Here is a 24052-nt window from a genome sequence, read left to right as displayed (position 1 = left end):
GGTATGAAGATGCACTCCCTCTCTCTCGTTGCTAGCATCTCCTATATTGATCTTGGTGACATGTAGGAAAATTTTGAATTATTGCTACGTTCCCCAACACGATAATTGCCACACCGTGCGGCATGTAGTAACATCGCCCACACGTTTTTACACTAAAGTTGCCATCTAAAAGAAACAAATCTCAAAAAAACTGAAACTTGTCATTCAAACAGAAAGTTGCCATACTTCATAAGACTAGCCATGATGGAGATTAACATACACATATCCCTAGACTATATTACTACCTTCATAGTGGGTAGTAACATAAGTGCAAATTATCATTTATTAGGTTATAGACTCATATTGAATTGGGACATGTGATGTTACAGTAACTAGCTAAGTTACTCAAACTATCTCTCTCCTCATTAACTCATTGACACATAAACAAATTTGCTGAGTTGGATTTGATGTTACTGCTGAAGTTACTCCCACTGTGGCTAGTTAAAGTTGTCATCCTTTTGTAACTAAGATTAGCTACAGTGGAGAGTAACATACACTAGTCACATACACATATCCCTAGACTATATTACTATCTTCATAGTGGGTAGTAACATAAGTGTGGTGTCATGCAAAGGCTTATTTATTAGGTTATAAACTCATATTGCATTGAGACATGTGATGTTACAGTAACTAGCTAAGTTATTCAAACTACATCTCTCCTTATTAATTTATTACCACATAAGCAAATTTGCTGAGTTGGACTCGATATTACTGCTGAAATTACTTCTATTGTGACTAGTCTAAAGTGGCCATCAAAAAAATATGGATGGAATTACTTCGTATCACGTGTGTGAGCATTATCATTTGGGAAAAATAAACGGACTTAAAACGTGTGTGAGCATTATCATTTGGGAAAAATAAAGGGACTTGAAACAAAGAGGCGACCACGGTCAGTTTCCAGCACAGTCCATCGCCAACTTCCCTCTTTCCCCTTCTCCCCTCCCCAAAACCTCCTCGCCGCCGGCCAATCGGGCATCCGCCATGGTCTACCTCCCGCCCCACCGGCGCCACTCCAGCAGCTCCGAGCCCGCCCCAACCCCTTTCCCACCGATCTCCTCCCTCCAGTCCCTTTCCATCTCCTCCCCTCGCGGTCGCGGGCGTCACCACCTCCGCCCGTCCAACAACAAGATCATCCACGCCGCGGGCTGCGTCTCCCGCTGGTCCCCGCTCCCGCCCTTCCCCCCCGGCTCCGGCGACGCCGACACTTTCCGCCTCGTCCCCTTCCCCTGCGATCCCATCGAGCGCGAGACCGGCGCCAAGCCCCTCGTCCTCGCCCTCTCCTCCCCGAAAAGCGCCCCCGGCTCCGCGGAGGCCGCGGTCGCGGCCATCACCGAGAGTTTCTTGCCGGACCTCCTAGCCGCGGCGGAGAGGGCGAGAGCGACGGCGCGCGATGCGCCCACGGAAGACGAGGAGGTAAAGCTGAGCCTCGTGGCAAGGGTGGGCAAGGTCCTGTTCCAACCGTGAGTCTTCTCCTACATTTGTCCGTCCACCATTTCATTTCTTGAACCTGTGCTTCGTGTCACATCACATTGTGATTAATGCGCAAAGAGCTGCTTTCTTTGGGTGATGTTGTGTAGCGGACCTAGCGGCGGACCCGTCTCCCTGGACTCTGTCCGCGACGCAGCAAAAGCAGGGGCAGAAGGATCGAGGAGCCAGGTCCGTAAATCGTTCTATACGAATTTGCCCGGCAAGTGTGTGGATGAGATTGGGATGTATATTGGGAAGCTGACGGATCTGAAGTTCGATTCATCAAAAAAGCACTACCATGTCAAGGTTCGGACGTCCCGACAGTTTGAGAGTTATACCTGGTTATTTTTCAGATGAGTGTGAATTGACTTTGGGGCCTGTAAATACCTGATAGGTGTTTGACAAGCAGCGAAGTGATACGACGATGTCTTGCAAATGCACCGTGCAAGAGGATGGGAAGCTTGTGATCCACAAGGTCTGTATAGTATACATTTATGTCCTTTCTTTTGGTTTTCAGATCTCAGCGTGACAGTTAACGTTTAGCGCTAACACAGTATGAAATATTGGGATTGTGCATAGTTTTGTTCTTTTACGCCTGACAATTAAGTCGTCTCAATTTATAAGTTGGTATTCATTGAGACGATGTATGCTGCTAACTTTTTAGCCATCAATTATCATGCTTGTCTTTGTTCAAAGGAAATTTTTGGGCAATTCAGATGAAGGAATGCGTAAATAGAATCAGTTTGTATACACGATATCATTCACTATATGCGTACCACTATATGTGGTCTTCTGATTGCCACTCAAGTGGGCGGTGTTTCCTTCTTTCTCTAAAGCAGCCGTGTCTCTTGTCTGTGGTCTATAACTTGGACAATTAGCTCTGAACTCAGTATGTTTTTTAACTCAAAAAACTGCAGCAATAAAACTCAGTGTGACAGCATTGTTATGGAAAAGCAACTATGTTTGCTTGAAATGAGTTGAATGGAGATTGTTTCACTGGCAGATGTAGGCTATAGTCGATGCGATTATTATTCTTTTTTGCCTTGTTTCTTTTCATTCTACTGCTGATTTTGTTGGGCATAACATTTTCCCTTAGATAGGTGAGGAGATGTGCAAAATTTCATTTATACCATGTATAGGGCCAGTTGGTTAGGTTATAATACGTGGCCCACATACTGTGGCTTGTGCTAAATTGCTCAGATATACTATTCATTACAAGCCGCCAGCTAACAATGGTTTTCTTTCTCATTAGTCTCCACTGTTACTTCTCGTGCAGGTTGAATTGAACCAGATACGGCAGCTGGTGGAGGACATATCCTGCCTGTCCAAAGATTTTGATTTAAGGCTGATGTTGCGTACAAAAAGGATCCTGAAGAACATAGACGTGAGTTCATATTAGAACTACCTTGAGCCTTTCTGTTACGATCTTATCTTCTGCAGACTCATCTGATATCACTTGCAGCCTGAAGTGGAAAATGCCATAAAGAGCTTAGTGTCTTCAGCTATTGTTGATCCTGATGCCAAAGGGGGACTTAAATGGCCACTTGGGAATGAGTCGATTGGTGAGAGGTTCAGCATAGTTGGGGTGTGGCATACAAGCTATAGTGCTTTCAGGAATAAAACCTTAAGGTTGAAGCTCAGGTGTGCTGACCGGTTTGACCACCGGAGCTCCACTGGAGAGATTTCCAATGAAGTTACCTTCAAACTAACTGGCATATCTGAGAGACTGCAGGTTACTACACGATAAATCAATTCATAAGATAATATATTTTTTGACGTGTTTTCATAAGATAATATCATTTTTTTTATTTGTGATGTTCCTGAGCAAATTATTTGGTTGCATGTGGTAGGGGAACTTTTGGTCTATGGGTGTATATACACCCTATATGGAAAAACATATTAGTAATTAAATAAGTGAAAAAATTCTGAAAATATTTTTGAATTAAAGTTGACCTTCCATTGCTTGTAAGAAAAAATCCATAAAAAGATAAAAACCTTTTGACTTCTTTTCAGAAAAAATAAAAGTTTCGGCAAGAATAGTGTGAACAGTGACCTATAATAGCAAATAATTTTTGTTTTCTTGCCATGAAGTCAATGCTGAGTTTTTGTTCTCAGAAATTTATATACTAGTGCAAAAGAATGTCAAGTTTATTCCAAAAAAACTTCTAAACTTTTGACTTTTTTGTAATTATTAAAAAATAATCTCATATAAGGTGTATATACACCCAGGAACTGAAGGGTATTTCCCGTTGCATGTGTGACTTACCTGCATTTTATACTGGCTTTGCTTGACCTAATGTCCAAACAACAACCCTCTTGTGGCTATTTCATACGCATGTAATGCGCACACCTAATATCCTGTTTTAGTGCTGACATTTGGCTACTCTCAATTGGAATTACCATGTCATGTGCACACCTAATATTCTGTTCTCCTACCAACATATGAGTGCTTTGTGTTTTCTAACCGACTGTGGATTGAACAGCACAATGATTCTGTCTCCTTAAGCATTTACCAGGATGGGAATGAAGAGGTGGACACTCTGAAGGGGATGCTGGACTCTGCGGTGCAGATGATCTGGGACACTGTTTTGAGCTACAAGATCAAGCCTTGAGCTTGGGTATGCTTCTTTTTTTCCGAAACGGAGGCAAAAGATTTGCCTCATCTATTAAATAAGAAGAGGATAGAGTTTGTTACAAGGGCACACTTTTAGACGGCATGGAAGATTACTCACACAAAATAATGTTCCCTAATTATTTCTGCTCCGGCGGTGATCCAAAGGTTTGCCTCGCAGATGATGTTGTTTAGCAAGATTGGTGGCGGAGCACTCCTGTTCCGGAAAACACGGGCATTCCGCTCGTTCCAAATGGTCCATGACACGAGCATGGTTAGAGAGGCCATGGCCTTCCTGTTGGGGACTCCGGCACCGGTCCTATTTGTCCACCATTCCTTGACCGAACTCTCAAGATGCCACATAGAGGTGTCCATATGATGAAGCCCAAATTTTGCAATGACCAAGTTCCATAGCCTAATAGTGAAGCGGCACTTGAAGAAAAGGTGCGGTCCACTTTCTTGCTCTCGCTTGCAAAGGGTGCAAAGACCACAATTTGGCCATCCACTTTTTTGTAGTCTATCCGCGGTCCAAATTCTGTCTTGGATAGCCAACCAAGCGAAGAATTTAGCCTTTGGTGGCGCCCAAGTTTTCCAAACCATTTGGTCCATGGGAGAGAGAACCAAGCCAAGGAATTGGGCCTTGTAGGCGGAGGCTGCAGTGTAGTGCCCGCTTGTCGTATGCTTCCACACAATAGTATCTTCAGAGAGTGCATCCAGATGTACATCATTCACAAGTGTCCATAGTGTGAAGAATTGTCGGATGTGCTCAGCGGAGACAACCGTGGAGGTGTTGATCTTGAGGATCCATGCATTATTTTGTAGGGCCTCCCGCACCTTCCAATTCTTCCTTGAGGAGGCCACAAAGACGAGCGGGGCAACATCCTTAGGCTTGCACCCATGGAGACAGGGTGAATCCCAAAAAGGCTTTTTAGCGCCGTTCCCCATGGTGATGGTCGTGGATGCATAGAAGAAGTCAAGGTCCTCCTCATTACATGGATTTCCCAAGCCCACCACAACTTTTGTGGTGCCGTCCATTCAAACCATGGCCATCTCAAGCGCAAGGCCCGCGCGAATTTATCGGTGTTGAGAACCCCTAGGCCGCCATATTCGCACGGGCGGCAAACCATCTCCCAGTTTACCTTGCACTTGGCGCCCGTCGTCTTATCCGATCCCGACCAAAGGAAAGCCTGCTCCAGTTTGTTGATATTGTGAAGAATGCCCGGCGGTATGACCAAAGATGTGATGAAATAGACCGCTTGCGAGGTGGCAACAGACTTAACAAGTGTCGTCCGTCCAATGGTGGTGATGTTTTGCCCCTCGTATGTCACCAACTTGGCCGCAATTTTGTCCTCAAGAAATTGCAAATCCACCTTCTTAAGCTGCCAGACGGACAATGGAAGACCCAAGTATCTTATGGGGAAGGACGCCCTGTTAGCTGGCAATCCTTGCAGAATGTGCTCCAGGTTTAGGTGATTGCATCGAATGGGCACAACCGAGCTCTTGTGAAAATTGGTGCATAGTCCGGTGACCTCCCCAAATCCGCGCAAAATGGCCGAGAGGTTGTCAATATCTTTTTTGATTGGAGCCATGAAAACAGCTGCATCGTCTGCATATAGTGAAGTTCGCACCATGATCCCTCTCCCACGAATTTTGTGGAGTAGTCCTTTTCGGGTTGCCAGCTCCAGTAGTTGTTGGAGTGTGTCAATTGCAATGACAAAAAGGAGCGGGGATAGGGGGTCCCCCTGCCGAAGGCCCCTACCGTGCTTGATGGGGTTGCCAGCCACCCCGTTTAACAGAATCCTAGAAGATGATGTGCAAAGAAGAGCCGCAATCCAATCCCGAAACTTGGGGGGAAACCCCCTCCGCCGAAGGAGGTCGAGGATGTATTCCCATCTGACCGAGTCGAAGGCTTTGCGTATATCTAGCTTGAACAGGAGAGACGGAGTCTTGCATTTGTGTAGCCTACGGGCCAAGTTCTGGACACACATGAAGTTATCGTGGATGCTTTTGCTCTTGATGAATGCACTTTGGGCGTTAGAGACCAAGCTGTTCATGCGCGGGGCGAGATGGATGGAAAGAATTTTTGCGATAATCTTGGCGACGGCATGAATGAGACTAATGGGCCTGTAGTCCGCAATCCCCTCCGCGCACTCTTTCTTGGGCAACAACACTATATTTGCGGAGTTGAGCCAATGGAGACTAGATGTGTGAAGGGAGTCAAACTGGTGTATCACCCTCATCATGTCGAACTTAATGACGTCCCAACACTTCTTAAAAAAAGCTCCAGTGAAGCCGTCTGGGCCGGGCGCCTTGTCACTTGGCATGTCATTGATTGCCTCACGTACCTCCTCAACGGTGATGGGTGAGTCGAGGCCGTGCAAGTCATGTACCTCTAAGTTGAGCTCCTCCCAGTTTAGATCCTTATTGCACGTGTTTCCTTTTTTCATCACTTCAGAAAAGTGGTCCAGAATGAGCTTCTCCTTAGCGTCATGCTCGATGATCCACCCTTGGTCATGTTTTAGCCTATGAATGTGATTTTTCCTCCTTCTAGCATTAATCCGGCAATGGAAGAACTTGGTGTTGGCATCACCCTCCTTGAGGTTAGCAATTCTCGCACTTTGCTTTTTCCGAGCTTTCTCAAGCACGGCCAAGCTAATGACCCTCCTTTTAAGCCTCGCCCTAAGGTCACTCTCCTCGGGGGAGAGTTGTCGGGTCTCTTGAGCGATGTCGAGGCGTAGGATCACGAATAGTGCAGCGTGTAGGTGAACCTTTGCCTTGGAGAAAAGGCCCCTACTCCATTCGGAAAGGCGGAGAGCCACCTTCTTGAGCTTATGGAACAGGACTTGATATGGCTCAACATGCTCGAGCGGCTCAATCCAAGCCTTTTTGACCACCTCCATAAAGCCGGGCATAGCAATCCAAAAAAATTCAAACTTGAAGGTTCTAGGCCTCCGAGGCCCCTTGTCATCCGCGAGGAGAAGCGGGCAGTGATCGGATAGAGAGGACGAGAGGGCGTGAAGCAGATGAGTGCTGAAAGTGGTGTCCCACTCGGCATTGCAAAAAAACAAGTCCAGTTTGCACATAGTCGGGTTTTCCCTCTCGTTGCTCCAAGTGAACCTCCTATTTTGCAGGTGTATCTCTTTAAGCTCACAACTTTGCAGTGTCGCTCGAAACCGATTAATTCTACTTCGATTGACATGCCTTTTATTTTTGTCTCTTGCACTATAAATTTGGTTGAAATCCCCAGCCGCAAGCCATGGCATGCCATTGGGCGGTTTTTGGCTGATAAGCTCCGCGAAGAAGGCATCTTTGCGAGAAGAATCCGCGGGGCCGTACACGGTGGTGAGCTTGTATTGCACATCGGAGTCACGAAAACGGACCATGGCGGACAGGCAGAAGGTGGTAGCTGTGATGTTGAACATTTCCACAAGGTGATCGTCCCAGAGCAGCAAAATGCCTCCACGAGTGCCGTCCGTCGGCCTTTGCGCAAAACTGCAGAGTCTGCTCCCTCCTAAGAAGGAAGCTGTGAAGATGTCGACATTGTGAAGCTTTGTTTCCTGTAGACACACAATATGGCAAGAAGAAGCAGCGATGGTGGCGCTGACAGTAGCTCGTCTTTCCGGACAGTTGAGGCCCCGGACATTCCAACACATAACATTGATAGGTTGCACTAACATGGCAACATGGAGTACACTTCTGAGCTTGGCCACATGCCACACACAACCCAGCTATGGTTATGCTTGTGCCATGCAACCCAACCACACTTACACGGACCAACACACATGGACCAGGATTTAGCTAACATAGAGAACATTTCAACCCAAAGACATCAACTTGCTCAGGTGGAGGCCTGCAGAGCAGCAGCGGCATCCTCCATCCTCTCCATGTCCATAGCACCCTCCCCTCCGTGCTGGATGAGGGCGTCCTCCACACCCATTGCCTGCACATCATCTAACCTGAACAAGTCTCGCATGGCAGATATCACCTCCAGCGGCAGCTGCTCCTTGAAACGTTCAGCAAATGCATCCAGGGCCTTGGCCGTGATGTCTTCTCCGTCCTTAACGATCCCCAGACTACGAGCAACCAGGATCTCAGCCGCTGGCGCTGGCACCACCCTTGCTCTGCCAGCAGCTTTGAGCCTTGCACTGGTCCTGTGCAGCGAGAGGCCCGCACTTGTTCGGGCAATGTTCACTCCAGCAAGAGTCTTACGACGCGCAGCAGGAGGCCTGGGAGGCGTTGATGCAGGGGAGGGCAGCAAGGGCTCCTGCCGATCTTCAAAGAGCACGGTCATGCCAACCCCAGCTGGCTGCAGATCAGCAGCAGCCCTGCGGAGCCGCACCGGGGATGGCGTGCGCTGAAGCGGCCCATTGGAGATGAGCGGGGGGGGGGGCGAAGCCTCGAACCCAGGGGGCTTCACCGGCGACAGAGGAGGGAGCAGATGCGTTGGTGAGCACAGCTGCAACACCGTCGGGGACGGGACCGCCAGAGGTGCTGTCATTGCCTGAGCCTCGTCCCTCTTGGAGCAAGCAAGTCGAGGCAGCACCGACGTGGGGGAAAGCGGGGGCAAGACCGGTGGCGTAAGACTCTCCTAGGAGCGTCTGCGTGCAGCCCGCGGTGAGCCTTGGCGTGCCGGGCTGCGGCCACGCACCGGCTGTAGCTCCAAGGCGTCTGCCCCTTCGTCACTAGCGGAGCCAGAGCCCATCAGGACCAAGGGTGGCACGGCCGGCGCAGCGTCACCCAGGGCGGCCACAGCTTCAGCGCCATGGCGCCTCCCGCCCTTGCCGCTCGAGCGATCGCGAGACCTCTCCTGGCCATCTTGCCGCTGACGGTCACGGGCGCCCCTGGACAGGGAGCGACGGATGCGGTCGCGCCAACCGCCCTGTGCGCGCGGGCCATCACGCCCGCGGCGGCCGCCGCGGTCGTCGTCGTCGTCGCGCCGCGCCGGGCGCTTGACGTCGCTGGGCTGACCAGCACGCCTGTCTCCCCGCCGCACCGTGCCGTCCACTGTACGGCGGAACCAGGTGTACTCGTAGAGGTCAGGAGGTGGTGGGTCGTCGTCGTCCCGCGCCTTGGAGTGGTCCTCGAGCAGGTCCAGGTGCAGCAGCACACGGTGTCTCAGGCCGCGCCGGCCGCGGCGTCGGAGGCCGCGGGCGGGCAGCGTGAGCCACTTCACCTTAGGAATGGCGTTGGGGTCGGACGTCCACGCCCAGAGCGATAGGTCGCGTGTGTCCTCCCGGCGCAGAGACCGCTGCTCGATGTAGTCGAGGGAGCACCGACGGCCGATGACGAACGCAGCGACGTACTCATTCCAGGCATGGACCGGGATCCCCTCGATGCACAAACGGACGTGGTGCATCATGTCTTCATTGTCAGCGTGCACCTCGAGCCTCCAGGCGCGGACGAAGAGAGAGGAGTTGCCGACGAGGAAGTCGCCACGGTTGACGGCGTCCGCGCAATTGTGCTGGTACATGAACTTGACGAGGTACTGCTCGGGGAAGTGCCGCACAACACTCACGTCCGCCGGCCGGAAGCCGAAGGTGGCGGCGAACGCAGCGGCCACGGTGTGGCAAGGGACATCCTCACGGGCCCCTTCAAACCAGGCCACGGCAGCGTTGGTGGAGAGCAGCACCGACTCCGCCTGCATCTCCGGCGTGGCAGGGACCACGACGAAGTCTTCCTCCGGCCGGTTGGCCGCGTCACCCAGCCTTGACATGACGGGGTTGGTGTCGCCTAGCAGCAGCTGCGGAGGGGGTTGGAGGAGAGGCCAGCCCCGTCCCGGGCCGAAGACGGGAACGGTATCTTGAACGACAGCGGCAGCTGGTCGGGGAAGTGGCGGCGGAGGGATGAAGGCGAGGCACGGCAGGGAGCTTAATGGACGCCACTTATTCTTGCAACCGCGAGCCCGGTGGCCATTTTGCAGGCAGTGAGAGCACCGAAATGGCTCACGGCAAGCTGAGGCGCGGTGTCCAGGAGCAAGGCAGCGGCAGCAGCGCCCTTTAAGCCACCACGGGATGGGGGACGACGTGAATGCCTGGGCAGGCAAAGCCGGGCGGCACGGGCCTCGCCGCGATTTGACGAGATGCCAGGCTCCGGTCACATCCGCCTCGCGCCCCGCGCTTGTCGCCGGCATTGAAGAGCAGGCCGTTGGTGGAGATGGGCTGGAGCGTGCTCCCGCCGCGGCGCAGTTATTTCCGTCACCCACCTCACAGTGAAAGCCCGATCCAGACGCAGCTCGCGCCGATCCAGCCGCAGCTCGAGTTGATGGAGCGACCGAACCAGACCCCCGCAGACCGGCACCTAGGGGCGACTCAGGGACGAACTCCGAGTCCGTCGCGGTCCCAGCACCGCGGCCATGGGACGGCGGCGACACCAGATCCGCCCACGATCCACCTGTTGGCCGCGGCAGAGAAGCGGGGCGCGCCGAGCCAGCGGCCGGCAGCCCGGGAGGAGGGGGCGGGAGGGGCATGAACCAGGAGGCGGCAGGTTGGCCGGCATGGGCGGCGGAGGGGGCCGTGGCCGCCGGCGCCAGCGCGGGGCTGGAAGGGGGCGGTGGGCTCATAGGTCTCCTCTCGAGAGTGCTAACCAGCTTGGGTATGCTGACATACAGGGGGAGTACATTGCATTGTCATTGTGTGCCATATAGTTGTTTGACGATGCTTTGGTCTTCCTTGCTAGTTGCTACTGCAATGGGTGTGGTTTACAGACCCGCTGTCTATATAGAGTTGTAGTAGTATTTAGTAGTGGATTACTGAATTGCCATGCTGGTTAACTGCACGAGAATGCGGTGTGTGCTACCTGCTGAGTTGCAATTTTCAGATTGTTCGCATTTCAGTTTTCGTTCCTCACCTTCCCTTGGCAACCATTGCCTTAGATTGCTGGCGGTGACTGCTAACAACATATAGTTTTCCCTTGCAACAACATATAGGTTATTAGGCTGTGCTGTTTAAACAAATTAAGGAGAGCTATAAGCATGACACATTAGGTTGTAAACCTAGTATTACAGGCAACATAGCATCTTTGTTAACATCCAATAATCTGCCAATACCAAACAGCTAAGCAAGCATGGAAGGTATCACACTTTTGATGGGCTACACATCTTTTTATTATGTACTCCCTCCGTTCTAAAATAGATGACTCGACTTTGTACTAACTTTAATACAAACTTGGGTCATCTATTTTGGAACGGAGGGAATACTTCCTAAAGTTAGTATAAAGTTGATACACTTATTTTGGGACGGAGGGAGTACACCATAAAGGTAAATTGATTGACTTCTGCAATAAAAAGTACATGTACACAGGACACCGTTGGTTGCAACCATCACACTGTCACATGATGCTAGTTTTATTTTCCATTATGCACAGCCACACATGTGGAGCTATCACAGGTAAGATTTCAATATGATGATTGTCTTGTAAACGAACCACCATGATGAAACAAAAGATCATCTGTTTACGTTCTGCTGGTATGTAAACACTAAACGGGACATAAGAATATCAACTTGAATATCGCAATGATATGTGATTCTTGAATGTCAAAATACTAAAAATTTCTAGATACCCCGAAGATAGATTTTAAATGCCTCGTTGGACACATCAGATGCAATCAACGACAACGTTCTGAGACCTAACCATTGGATGCTTTCTAGTTTTCTCCTTTGCAAGCATCAGCGATGCACCTAGTGATGCTATTTCACAACCATTACCTGTTCTTTCAGTAACTTTCTTAGGAGTCTGCTGAAACAGGTATAAGACACGAATTCATGTGATCAAAGAACGCAGATACAATATCAAATGCCAGTAAGAAATACCAGACCAGCGGGCGGTGGAGGACATGGTCAGAAATAGCAACATCTGTATATATAGTTGCAATTGTTTTATGCACTTGTATAGTTGAGTCTTGAGAAACTTTTGGTTGCAACGGTATTTTGTGACTTTGTGTGCATACGTTTAGCGCACATAAAATTTAGTTCATTTCGATATACATATATTAGCGAAGAGTAAATGGCAGGGATCGGTGAAGCCGTGAGGGAACTGTTAGCGAGAAGAAGGGAGAACACCATATCCACCACAAGAAGGGAGAAGGGAAAAAAGCATCGCCCCCAACAGGATTTTATAAACGCATACAACTTGTGAGAGGCGCCCCACATATCTCACGCAGCCCTCGCGTCGCTCCCCGCTCGGGCGGCGCCCAAACCCTAGCCGTCGGGGCCGTGATCTCCCTCTTCCCCTCCCTCCGCCGCCACCGGAGGACGCCGCCCGGGCTAAGCCCGGATGCCGACAGCGGTGGCGGGGGACTCCCTCTCTCCCGCGTCTTAGGGGTGGTGCAGTGCCCCTAAACGCGTGGTGACGTGGCCGATCCAATTTATGCGTCGCGGCGGCAATGGTTGCGGCAGGTGCCGGCATGGTGGCCGGCCCTGCCTTGGGCGGCGGCAGCTGTAGGTGCGGCGCGTCACTGTACCATGAAGGGCGGTGGCTGCGGTTGGCGGCGGCGCGCCATCAGGCATCGGATCAGCAGCGGCGGCGTGGAGGGCCTGGTGGACTATTCGGCGGCGCCTTTGGCCAGATCTGATCCGACCAGTGTAGCCCGCGGTGGTGGCTATCTCCTCCGTCGGAGGTGGTCGGCCTGAGGTTGGATGGCCAGATCTCGAGATCCGTCATCTAGTCCCGGCTGTGAGTCGAGAAGACAGAGTTGCCGATGGCAGGCGATGGCGGCGTTCTGCGCCGTTACCTTGATGAAGGCATCGTCGTGTAACTTTTGTCGATCCACTCGTGCTGCTTCGGGGGAAACCCTAGGATCTGGTCTTCCAGATCAGACGATGGCGGTACTACGGTGTCGTTTCTTTCTTGGGAGCATCGTTGGTGGAGCAGCGTTGGAAGACAGAGGCAGGAAGTGGAGCGGCTTCGTCTTGCACGGAGATTCGATGAAGATGTCAAGTCATGCCTAGCTAGCAGGTGCTACGTTGTGTCATGCCTAGTCGGTAGGTGCTACGCACGACAAATCCTCCAGAATCTCCGTGTCTGGATGGACGAGCGCAGGGCGGTGGCGCCGTTGAGCGCCATGGTGGCGTCGACGGATGGACGAACTGACAAGGATGATGCGGATCTCTCTCCTGAAGATGGGTCAGCGGTCCGATGATGATGGCGGCTTCTAAAACGTGTGCATGTGGTGTATGCTTTAGGTCTGCTGCACCGCCTATTCGTTCCGATACGTTACGTGGATGGATCGGCGATGACACCGGTTTTAGATATGGAGAGTGAGAGCACTCCACATTATCAAGTTTTATAGGTGTGAGTGGTGGTTTTGGGTGGCTTGATGTATGTTCTTATTAGATCTATGTTGAATAATAAATAAAAATGGCCGTATGCATCAATTGATGCAGAGACCGGGGGTTTTAACCTCCATTTTCAAAAAAAAAAAATACGATTTGTGAGTGGAAGCTTTATTAAGTTTCAACATACGGTGAAGAAAAGGATAAAAGCCTCACAAGTAAAGTTTAACTGTGGACGCATACAAGAACAAAAGGTGGACTACTACTACCCACACCGAACTACAAGAACAGATGGTTAAAGACCTATAGAGACACTAAGCTCTCATGATTTAAAGCGTTCTGGTGCTTTGAGGATTGTGAAACCGCTGAAGGCCCTACCTGTAAGGTGTGTCCTGTTTAATTTTATTTCTCCTTCTTGTTTTTATTTTTTTACACATTGTAATTCATGGATGCTTATTCAAATTTGAACATTAAAAAGAAAAATAATAATTACAATTCACATTTTTAGATTCATTAATATTTATTAAATTCGTGGATATTTCATAATCAATTTAAATGTTTGTGAACATTTTTAAAATTTGAAAGCCCCATGATTTAAGCGTTCTGGTTCTTCGAGGATTGTGGGACCGCTGAGGGTCGTACACGTAAGGTTGTGTGCTGTTTAGTTCTATTTCTTCTTCTCTTTTTCTTTTTTACACATTTTAATTCATGAGTGCTTATTGAAATCCGTGAATAAAAAAATTTACAATTCACATTTTTAGATTCAATAATATTTATTACATTTTTGAAATTTGGAAAACATACTAAGCTCCCATGATTTGAAGCGTTCTGGTGCTTTGAGGGTTGTGAAACCGCTAAGGGCCCTACCTGTAAGGTGTGTCCTGTTTAATTTTATTTTCCTTCTCATTTTTATTTTTTTACACATTGTAATTCATGGGCACTTATTCAAATTTGAACATTAAAAAGAAAAATAATAATTACAATTCACATTTTTAGATTCATTAATATTTATTAAATTCATGGATATTTCATAATCAATTTAAATGTCTGTGAACATTTTTAAAATTTGAAGCCCCATAATTTAAGCGTTCTGGTTCTTCGAGGGTTGTGGGATCGGTGAGGGTCGTACACGTAAGGTTGTGTGCTGTTTAGTTCTATTTCTCCTTCTCTTTTTCTTTTTTACACATTTTAAGCTTATTAAAATCTGTGAAAATAAAAATTACAATTCACATTTTTAGATTCAATAATATTTATTACATTTTTTAAATTTGGAAAACATATTCAACTTGTGGATTTTTAAAATTCATGAATTTTTTCTAAAATTCTTTAATTTTTACGATTTCAAATATTTTTGAAATCCTTGAATATATTTTAATTAAATTAAAATTTCCAAATTTAAAACAGATAGCCAATTTATCTAAGCTATAATAGTGGGGCGAGCAAATAAAAGCTAAGCAAACGAGAGCTTCGTGGACCGGCCCATGTGGGCATTATAACAACAATTTCACGGTTTTATCGTGGAACAGGAACTCCAAAGATGCTTAAATGACTACCACTAACTGATAACGAGGTCAAAAAAGTGAAGACACCACAACCACGCAGCAAACAACTCGATTCTCCTCTCAAAACAAATACTATTTTCAACATCAACCTGACACGATATATGGATAAAAAGGCACCGCCAAAACATAATTTAAAGACAAGTCAACATAGAAAAAAATCCAAACAAAACAACCAATTTTAATAATCTTCTAGATATAAAAGAGTTCTCCAACGAGTGAAGGACGGAGCGGTGAAGCGCGCATTTGCCTCTAGTAAATCATCAAGGCACAGGGGAGTCATCTAAGGTGGTAAGCATAAAGGTGGAGTGACGCTATTAGTCAGTCACTCTCCCTTGAACGACTCGAGCGGAGGGGTATCCGAGCTCATCCACGTGTTCGTTGCATTGTAGGTCCTGAACCCTTTCACAGCGTCCGCGGCGGTGTAAGATTCTAGCTCGGCCATCTCCTCGGGGGTAAGCCTGAGGGCGAGCGCCGCGAGGTTGCTGTCGAAGTTGTCCATTTTAGTAGTCCCCGGGATCGGGCACACGTCCGGTCCCTAGTGGTGTACCCAGGCCAGAGTGAGCTGCGACGGCGTGCATCCTTTCCTCGTCACCATCTCGTTCACCCTCTCGAAGGTCAACTGGTTGTGCTCCAGGTTGTCGGCTTGGAACCGAGGCAGATTCTGCACAGATGAAATGGGTTGAAACCAAATTTTGTATACTGTGTGATCATGAAATTCGGACTATGTATTCAAGATGAAAATGCATTACCTTGCGGATGTCGTGGTCTGACGATTATCTGCCGACTTTGCTCCTGAGCCGAAGAATCCCCTGCCAAGGGGGCTGTATGCCACTATGCCGATGCCAAGCTCCTTGTAGAACGAACCAACATATAAATATGTTGACAGTTGCAGAGTAAGAAGAGAACAATGTAACTATGCATTATGCCTGAATTGAAATGAAATGAAATGGTTTGGACCTGCAGGTAGGGATGATCTCATCTTCAGAGTCTGTGGTCCAGAGGGACCACTCAAGCTGCACCGCGGTGACGGGATGAACGGCGTGGGCTCTTCTAGACCAACTCCACCGTGCGATCCCATCCTATCCGCGCACGTTCGTTTGGGACAAAACAAACGAATAATGTGGCCCAGCGCGCGGTCTCAAACAGACAAATATCCGGATTTCGTCCGTTTTTGATCCATCACCGACCCAAACTTGCGCTCGGTTTGGGGTGAAACAGACGCGCGCGGATGGCCTGGACGCACGCCCTTGTCCCCCCACGTGGCCCGTCTATCGGGGACACTAGCAGTCCCTCCGCTCCCAACGCTTCCACCCTCTCTCTCCCGCCCCGCCGCCGGCGCCGCCGCTATTCTCCGGCCGCCTCCTCACCGCGCAGCCCCCGGCCGTCCCTACCAAACCACATCTCGACATGGCCGCCACCACGCCCGCGCTTTGGCCGTAGTTTTGGCCGTCGATCAGAGGTTTGGCCGTCGCCGTCTTTGTCGGTCGCAGAGCGAAGACGACCGCCGGCGACGTACCACGGCGGCCTCGGCAACTTCCGACGAGAGCTCCAGAGCGGTCAGTAGCCGGCCGGCAACCACCCCTGCTGCGCCGAAGTGATCATCGCGGCCTCTTCACCACCATGACCGCAAGGTGTTTGGCATTTTGCCCACAAAGGTATGGACAATGGAGACGAGTTTTTCTTCCTGTAAGTGCATCCAGTGCCACCCCTAGTTGGTTTTGGAGTATTGACGACAAACCTAGTTGAGGGGCCAATGTGTTTGTGAGAATTGTAGGATAACACAGGTAGAAGTCCCTCATTGATTCGGTTTTCGTATCAGAGATGACCCCTAAAAATGTATGAAGACATTGAAGTCAAAGGTGGTAAGTGAAGACATTCACCTTGAAGACTATGACAAGAGAAGACATCGCATGAAGACTAGGGAGCGCGAAGACTTAGATCTTTCGTAGTTCTTTTTCTTCTTTGTTGAGAGGAACCACCGTACTGTTAAGTGGGGTCCAAGAAAACCAGTCAGAATGACTGAAGTGATGCTTAACCAAAATCCTATGTCTTCGAGTGAAGACTATGAGAGCGAATCTTGTTCAGAGTTGGACAAGTCAGCTTTGCTTGTAGCCCAAGTAAAGTTGCCGTGTATGTGTTTGAAATCTGACCGTTGGAACACGTGTCAGTTCCTTAGTGACCCAGGGTCATTTCGGACAAATCAGGTCGGGTTGCCTAGTGGCTATAAATAGCCCACCCCCTACAACCATAAACGGTTGGCTGCTCAGAGTTAAAGTACGGCTTTTGTCGTTTGAGAGCAACCCACCTCGAAGCCTTTGAGAGAGAATTCTTTGAGAGGATAAAGCCCTAACCACCCAGAGCCAAAGAGTGTTAGGCATCACTTAAGTCTTCTTGTCTGTGTGATCTGAAGACTTATTACACTTGAGGACTGTGAATCCTCCAGCCGGTTAGGCGTCGCGTTCTGAGCATCCAAGAGTCATTGTGGATCGTCGGTGAACGAAGTCTGTGAAGGTTTGGAAGTTTACCTTGAAGACTTACCAGAGTGATTGGGCGAGGTTTGTGTGACCTTAGCTCAAGGGGAATACGAAGAGGACTAAGTGTTCTGAGCTGCGTGCTCAGGACTAAGTGTCCGGGACTAAGTATCCTCAGGCTTAAATACCTATCCGCCCTAACCAGACGTACAACTGTCACAGCAGTTGGAACTGGTCTACCAAATCTTTGTCTCCGTCACGCACACTGGTTCTATCCTTCTCATCTCTTTATTTACAATTGGCTCTTGTAAAGTCAGTGCCTATTTGCTTTATCTATTTGTCTTCACCGTGTACCTGATCCTTACTGCCTAGCTACTATTAGTCATTATGGTTTCACTTCATTGAATGCTTGACTATTGTCTGTCTAGTGTAGTCTATCTTCTGCTGCATGGAAATAGGTTCATTTCTATCATTTGTCTTCGAAACTTCCATGTTTTGAAGACTTTCATAAAAATCGCCTATTCACCCCCGCTCTAGTCGATATAACACACTTTCACTTCCATCACTTCCTTTGTTCATAGGATGATTCATCGTCGGATGATGAAGATCTTGTGGTGGCTGCACTGGTCGTTCACGACCACATTCAACGGCAGCTTCCTCGGTACAGGGGGTCAGTCCCTGGCCGTGCTCCCAACCTGAACCGCAACAGGGAGAGAGGCCACGCCCTGCTCTATGCCGATTACTTTGCCAACACCCCGTTCTTCAAGCCGGATAAATCCCGTTGCCGTTTTCGAATGTCAAGGCATGTGTTCAATCATATTCGAGAGGGAGTGGTTGCTCATGACCCATACTTCGAGTGCAAGACGGATGCCCTTGGCAAATTTGGATTCTCCTCTTACCAGAAATGCACCACGGCCATCTGCATGCTTGCATATGGAATTCCAGGCGATCTGGTGGATGAGTATGTGCGTATGAGTGAGACAACATATCTGATGTCAACGTACAAGTTTTGCCAGGCTGTGATCGAGGTGTTTGGCCCAGAGTACTTGAGGCCGCCAACTGCCGCTGATACCGAGAGATTGTTGACGACCAATGCAGTTAGAGGCTTTCCAGGCATGCTTGGCAACATAGATTGTATGCATGGGAGTGGAAGAACTGTTCATTTGCTTGGCAGGGCCAGTACAAGGGGCATGTCAACGGGTGCACTGTCATATTAGAAGCGGTGGCATCACAGGATCTTTGGACATGGCATTCTTTTTTCGGCATGGCAGGTTCTCACAATGATATCAACGTGCTGCAGCGTTCTCCAGTCTTCGCGAGGCTTGCAGAAGGCCACTCCCCACCTGTCAACTTTGAGATCAACGGCCACCAGTACAATAAGGGATACTATCTAGCAGATGACATATATCCTCAGTGGTCAACTTTTGTTAAAACAATCTCGAAACCTCAAGGTGAGAAGAGAAAGAGATTTGCCCAAATGCAAGAGAGTGTTAGAAAGGATGTGGAACGTGCTTTTGGTGTGCTTCAATCCCGGGGGGGTATCATTCGAAACCCTGCACTGTCATGGGATGAAAGGAAGCTTTGGAAAGTGATGACTGCTTGTGTGATTATGCACAACATGATCGTCGAGGACGAGCATGATGAGAGTATTTTCGACCAATGATTTGATTATCAAGGTGAAAATATTGAGCCCCTGCATCAAGACCCGGCCACATTTGAACAATTTGCTCAATTCCATCGTGAGATATGTGATTGGCACACTCATTTGAATCTTCAAAATGACTTGGTTGAACACGTATGGGATCACATTGGCAATCAATAGATGTATTGGTCCATTTTATGTTCAGTTAAGACAATTTAGATTTGGTTGTAAAACTATTATAATTTTCAGACAAATATTTGGGTTGTAAAATTAGTTTTAATGAAAATATGGGCATTTTTCACCTGGCGGATAGGATGGGGCAAAGGGAATGAGCCGCGCGTTGGGCGCACGGCCACCGCATCCTAGGACACGCTTGGACACGACCTCATCGTTCTATTCAAATGGACAGAATCCGGATAAAACAGACGTCCATTTGAGATCGCGCGGTGGAATTGGCCTTATGATGGAAGCGGAGGCCTCCGACAAGCCGACAAGCCCACGTACTTTTATCTTCCCCTCCTCCACCTGCTTCTTCAGCTCCCCCATCTAGTGGCAAAACAAACAGCTGGTCAGCTGTGAAAATAGAAGATACGGTTCGCGAGTGACTGAACTTTTCTTTGCTGTGATGATCGAGGACATCTGCCTGGATCCTGGAACAAGGCTGACCGTGATCTCGATGGGCAGACGGGTGTCGATGCGGTGCTGGTAGTAGAGATCGATGCAGTCGACTCCAAGGCGCCGCAGGCTGGCCTCGCACGCCTGCCGGACGTACGCCGGCGAGCCGCAGAACTCTCACCCCGGCGGCGCCTCGGTGAACTTGACCCCGAACTTGGTGGCCACCTGCACTCCCACCCCACCGGTCGCCGTCGCCAATAACCCTCCCTGCACTCCTCTCTATTTGCATCACAAGGCTCACTTTCATAACCATCGCCTTCCCTATTTCCTTGGAATTAAAACACTGCCTTGCCTGAAATATTTACTGCACATGAGAACAAGCACATGTCTAAAATTTGATGAGAGCAGAAATGTAAAAAGGGCACCCGCAAGAAAAAATGTAAAAAGGGATCAGGCTGCTAGTGCTACCAGCGGCTCCGTGGTTGATTAAACTTACCATGTCTTTGGTCACATTCAGTAGACTAAAGCGGAAAAAGAATCTCTGTTGATGCGTGATGCAAGCACTTCCGTCAACACACAGACAGGAGGCCGAAAGAAAACAAAAATCATTTTAAAGCGGTCTCGCCAGCGCTGCGAAGGGGCAAATTTTCATGTTTTGACCATTTTCTGAAACTTATTCAAGATTTGGCCCTAGTTTTAAAAAAATCAATATCTGACCCTTTTATTACCGCGAGTCCATGAAGATAGGGTCTAACAGCCTACCGTCAGGGACTTTGACGGTAGGAAACATCGCTACCGCCAACCGGGCTGGCGGTAGCCTGCACAACCCTATCGCCAAGGTGCTTGGCGGTAAGCACAAGCACGCACTATATTCAATATTTAGGAGGTTTTTGGCGATAGGGCATGCAACCCTACGGCCAGGGACCTTGGCGGTAGGCTGTTATACCCTACCGCCATGGCGGTAGCAAAAGAGTCAGATCTTAATTTTTTTTCAAATTAGAGTCAAATCTTGAATAGATCGCATAAAAGGGTCAAAACATAAAATTTAGCCCCGCATAGGTCACACAGGACGATCATCACCCGTGAGCAGCTAGCTAGTTCATCATGGCCAAGCGGACGGTGCCTCGGATGAAGCTGGGCTCGCAGGGGCTGGAGGTCTCCGCGCAGGGCCTCGGCTGCATGGGCATGTCCGGCAACTACGGCCCCGCGAAGCCAGACGACGACATGCTCGCGCTCCTCCGCCACGCCGTCGCCGCCGGCGTCACTCTCCTGGACACCTCCGACGCCTACGGGCCCTTCACCAACGAGCTCCTTCTCGGCAGAGGATGGTTAGCCTTGTGATTTCTTTTTTGGATTTAAGTTTGATTCCATCACAACCTGACACATGATATGGGTTTTTTAAAGAATTATCTCTGGTCTCTACATCAAAATAATGTATACAACCATATTATCAAAGTGGCCATCAAGTAGGTAGTTTGATATAAGTTCACAAATCAAGCTTAAATAAAATAAAAATTGCCACAACCGGTAAAATAAGGACAAGATGACTAAACACCTATTCTATTATTGGACGGCCATTTAAACCGGTTGTAAGTATCATGTGGTACCGTCTCCCAACAGTTGCACTCATATGCCACATGCTACTTCCGAGTAAATTTTGTGATGTTTGTCGGTTAAAAATTATGTCATTCCAACAATACCGTATAGTTCAAAGTAATATACACACTCCGACTCGAATATGCGTCGCTATTAAACTCTACTCCATTTAACCATGTCCCAAATAAAGTGACAATGCTATTAGGAGGACTGGCATTAAAAGAGATATGTACTGTACGCCACAGTAACTTGGCTAGTGGGCATTTGAGGAAAAAAGATGTTGGATGAATTCATCTTTATCACAGAAACAACACCATTTACTATCCTCCCAACTACGCTTTGTCAAGTTGTCCTTAGTCAAGATCACTTCCTTAATTTCTCTTTGATTCGAAGGATTTTCATAGGTATTTTGAACGGATTCAGGAATCTTTCATATGCTAGTCGTTTATTTCAAAGGACTGGATTTTGTAGAAATTTTTTCTAAAGTTTTCGTTGTACTACATTTCATAAGAATTTTAGCATCCACTCAAACCCCTTGAAAAAAGAATTTTTTTTTGTTTTTTCTATGATGCAATCAAACAAATCAGAATTATGTAATATTCAAATGTGTATGACACTGCAATCCTATGTTTTTTAGCAGACTCATCGTAATGGACCAATTGCCATAATAACTACCGATATGACGATTATGTCAAACAGAATAACAGTCTACCAGAGTCGCCATACCTATCAAAATTGCCATAATTTATGAAGCGTCCTCCATATCTGGCCTCCCCGCCTCCATATTTGATGCATCGAAGCCAACTTTAAAGTGCACTTCATATGACAGTTGTTTGTGTTGTGAAGGAAACATCACATGCCCCCCTCCCCCACCTCACATGGGGATGGCAGAGAGATTGTGGCAAAATATGTCATGTTGTCGACTAAGTCCTACGATATGGAGGCAGCCAATATGGAGGCTCTGAGTATGCGCATCATCTTGGTAGCCTCCAAAATGCATATGGAGCTCGCTCCACAAGGCTGCCAACATGTCGGATCTGCTACATTTGCTCCGAGGATAGTAGGGATACTAGCTTTTATTGATCATGAGAAGTTAAAAAAGTACTAGTACACCATATCAAAATAACAACAAACAAAACAACAGAAAATAAGAGAAAAAACGAGGATGCAACGCCAAATGGTAGATACAAGGCACAAAAGCAAGCTACTACATGAAAGTATCGACCATCAGCACTCCAGAACACGACTACCTCGATCAAGGCTACCTCAACATCCATATTAATAGCTACGTCTACAATAACTCATCGGCAACAACTCCAGTCAACATCGTCTGTGTTGTCACTAGCGTCCATGCCACTCCTGCTGTGACTGCGGGAGGGAAGAAAAGACAAGGAAGGCACAGAAGGGGACGTAGTCACTACCCTAGGCGCCGACCCATCAGAAATGCAATTGATGATGGCGCAGCGGAGAAGACGACATAAGCGCAATACTTCAAATTTTGTCGTAATCATTAGCTTCACTCCCGCTATGACTGAGGGGGAATGTTAGAATACAAACACATTGGAGATTACGAACTAGAGATAAATTAAAATATTGTAGATATAAAACATCTTCTTGTACCACAAGTCTCTAGGCTTCTTACCCTTCAAGTTTGTACTTCTATATATGTCCCATATGACGATGAGATCAATACAATACAAATAATCAATGTTCAAATATTTTCTACATGTTTTACCCTGTGTTTTTTTAGCACACTGTTTTACCCTCTGCTTTTGTTGATGGGCACCACAACGGTTGTATAATCACCAACAATGCATTCTTTCCTCTTCTTTTGGGAGACTAACCAACCATCCAGCGCTCTTATACTTTTGTAGTGCAATTGTGGTCCCAATGCTTGTAAACTACTTCTTCTGTCCTATAATATAAGAGTATTTTTGACACTACAGTAGTGAAAAAAATGCTCTTACATTATGGGATGGAGGGAATAATCCAAACATTATTCATGATCATTTTCATCAAAACTTTTTTTTTTTGAATTTTCATCGAGGGAAGTTTTCCCCACCTGAATTTTCATATATCGGGGCCAAAATGCCCAAGTAAGACAACATGCATAGGTACATTTTTACAAGGAGAGTAGGGGAGAGGGAAGAGTTTGGGGGGGGGGGGGGGGGGGGGCAAGGCAACCATCAGGTGGCCCAAGGACCAACCAGGCAGCCTAGCCACGCATCTGATGCATGTTTAAGGGCAGCAGGCAAGCGAACACGCCAAAGCACGACATCTTCCCTATACAACTGTAGCAGCCGAGGTAGCGATGGGGGCAAGCCCTGAAAGACCACCACGTCACAGTGCTTCCAAAGTTGCCAACGGCGAGGGACGACACATCAGTGGTGTTGCTGGAGGAGTCAGAGGTTAATGGGTTCGTGTGAGGGCAGGGGGGGGGGGTGCTGGTGGGCTGCCGGTTAGAATCTGGTGTGGTCTAGAGGGAAGCCGGGGAGGCGGGGACGGCTGTAGGGCGGCGGAGGCAAATGCTCTGCCATGTTGGGGTTACAAGGCGGTGCTCGCCTGCCAAGGGGGAAGGAGCGGGCGGTTGGGCGGGTGTCAGGGACGGTTCTAAGAAGAAGATGAACAATGTATCTAGTAGAGATGTTGTTGTGGCGGTTGCTTTATAATCTAAAGCGAGGAGAAACCCTTTTTCATAAAAGGGGTGGGGAGGATGATGGCCAGCAGGAGTTGGATTGAACGAAATCGATGGAAAGCACACACAAAAAAAGAGCAACTGT

The 24052-nt window shown here is 48.3% G+C and overlaps 2 protein-coding genes and 1 pseudogene across 3 annotated transcripts; 1 reads left to right on the top strand and 2 right to left on the bottom strand.

Moving 5' to 3' along the window:
• The first annotated feature begins 929 nt into the window (after positions 1-929).
• Positions 930-11146, top strand: LOC125516027. 2 transcript variants are annotated; one of them, XM_048681507.1, is made up of 7 exons: positions 931-1499; positions 1617-1812; positions 1901-1981; positions 2783-2890; positions 2969-3238; positions 4023-4124; positions 10709-11146. In XM_048681507.1, exons 1-6 carry the CDS (start codon positions 1021-1023, stop codon positions 4116-4118), a joined length of 1230 nt encoding a protein of 409 aa, XP_048537464.1. In that variant the 5' UTR covers positions 931-1020; the 3' UTR covers positions 4119-4124; positions 10709-11146. The 2 variants fall into 2 exon arrangements, with proteins under 2 accessions (XP_048537465.1, XP_048537464.1); XM_048681508.1 differs by lacking the exon at positions 10709-11146 and having other exon boundaries at positions 930-1499; positions 4023-4251.
• Positions 8520-10700, bottom strand: LOC125516024. Its single transcript, XM_048681506.1, has one exon. The coding sequence runs from the start codon at positions 10674-10676 to the stop codon at positions 8706-8708; it is 1971 nt and encodes a 656-aa protein (XP_048537463.1). The 5' UTR covers positions 10677-10700; the 3' UTR covers positions 8520-8705.
• A 3711-nt stretch (positions 11147-14857) lies between the features above and the next one.
• LOC125516639 lies at positions 14858-20633 on the bottom strand (annotated as a pseudogene).
• Positions 20634-24052: the final 3419 nt, after the last annotated feature.

This window comes from Triticum urartu, chromosome 6 (assembly GCF_003073215.2).
Source record: "Triticum urartu cultivar G1812 chromosome 6, Tu2.1, whole genome shotgun sequence".
Taxonomy (NCBI): Eukaryota; Viridiplantae; Streptophyta; class Magnoliopsida; order Poales; family Poaceae; genus Triticum; species Triticum urartu.
Note: the sequence above shows the minus strand (reverse complement) of the source record. Positions and strands in the feature narration are given on the sequence as shown.

Coding starts and splice junctions, on each gene's coding strand:
- LOC125516024 (XM_048681506.1), bottom strand. CDS start 10,676: ATGAGCCCACCGCCCCCTTCCAGCCCCGCGCTGGCGCCGGCGGCCACG.
- LOC125516027 (XM_048681507.1), top strand. CDS start 1,021: ATGGTCTACCTCCCGCCCCACCGGCGCCACTCCAGCAGCTCCGAGCCC. Junction 1,500..1,616: donor GGCAAGGTCCTGTTCCAACC/GTGAGTCTTCTC, acceptor GATGTTGTGTAG/CGGACCTAGCGGCGGACCCG. Junction 3,239..4,022: donor GCATATCTGAGAGACTGCAG/GTTACTACACGA, acceptor AGCATTTACCAG/GATGGGAATGAAGAGGTGGA.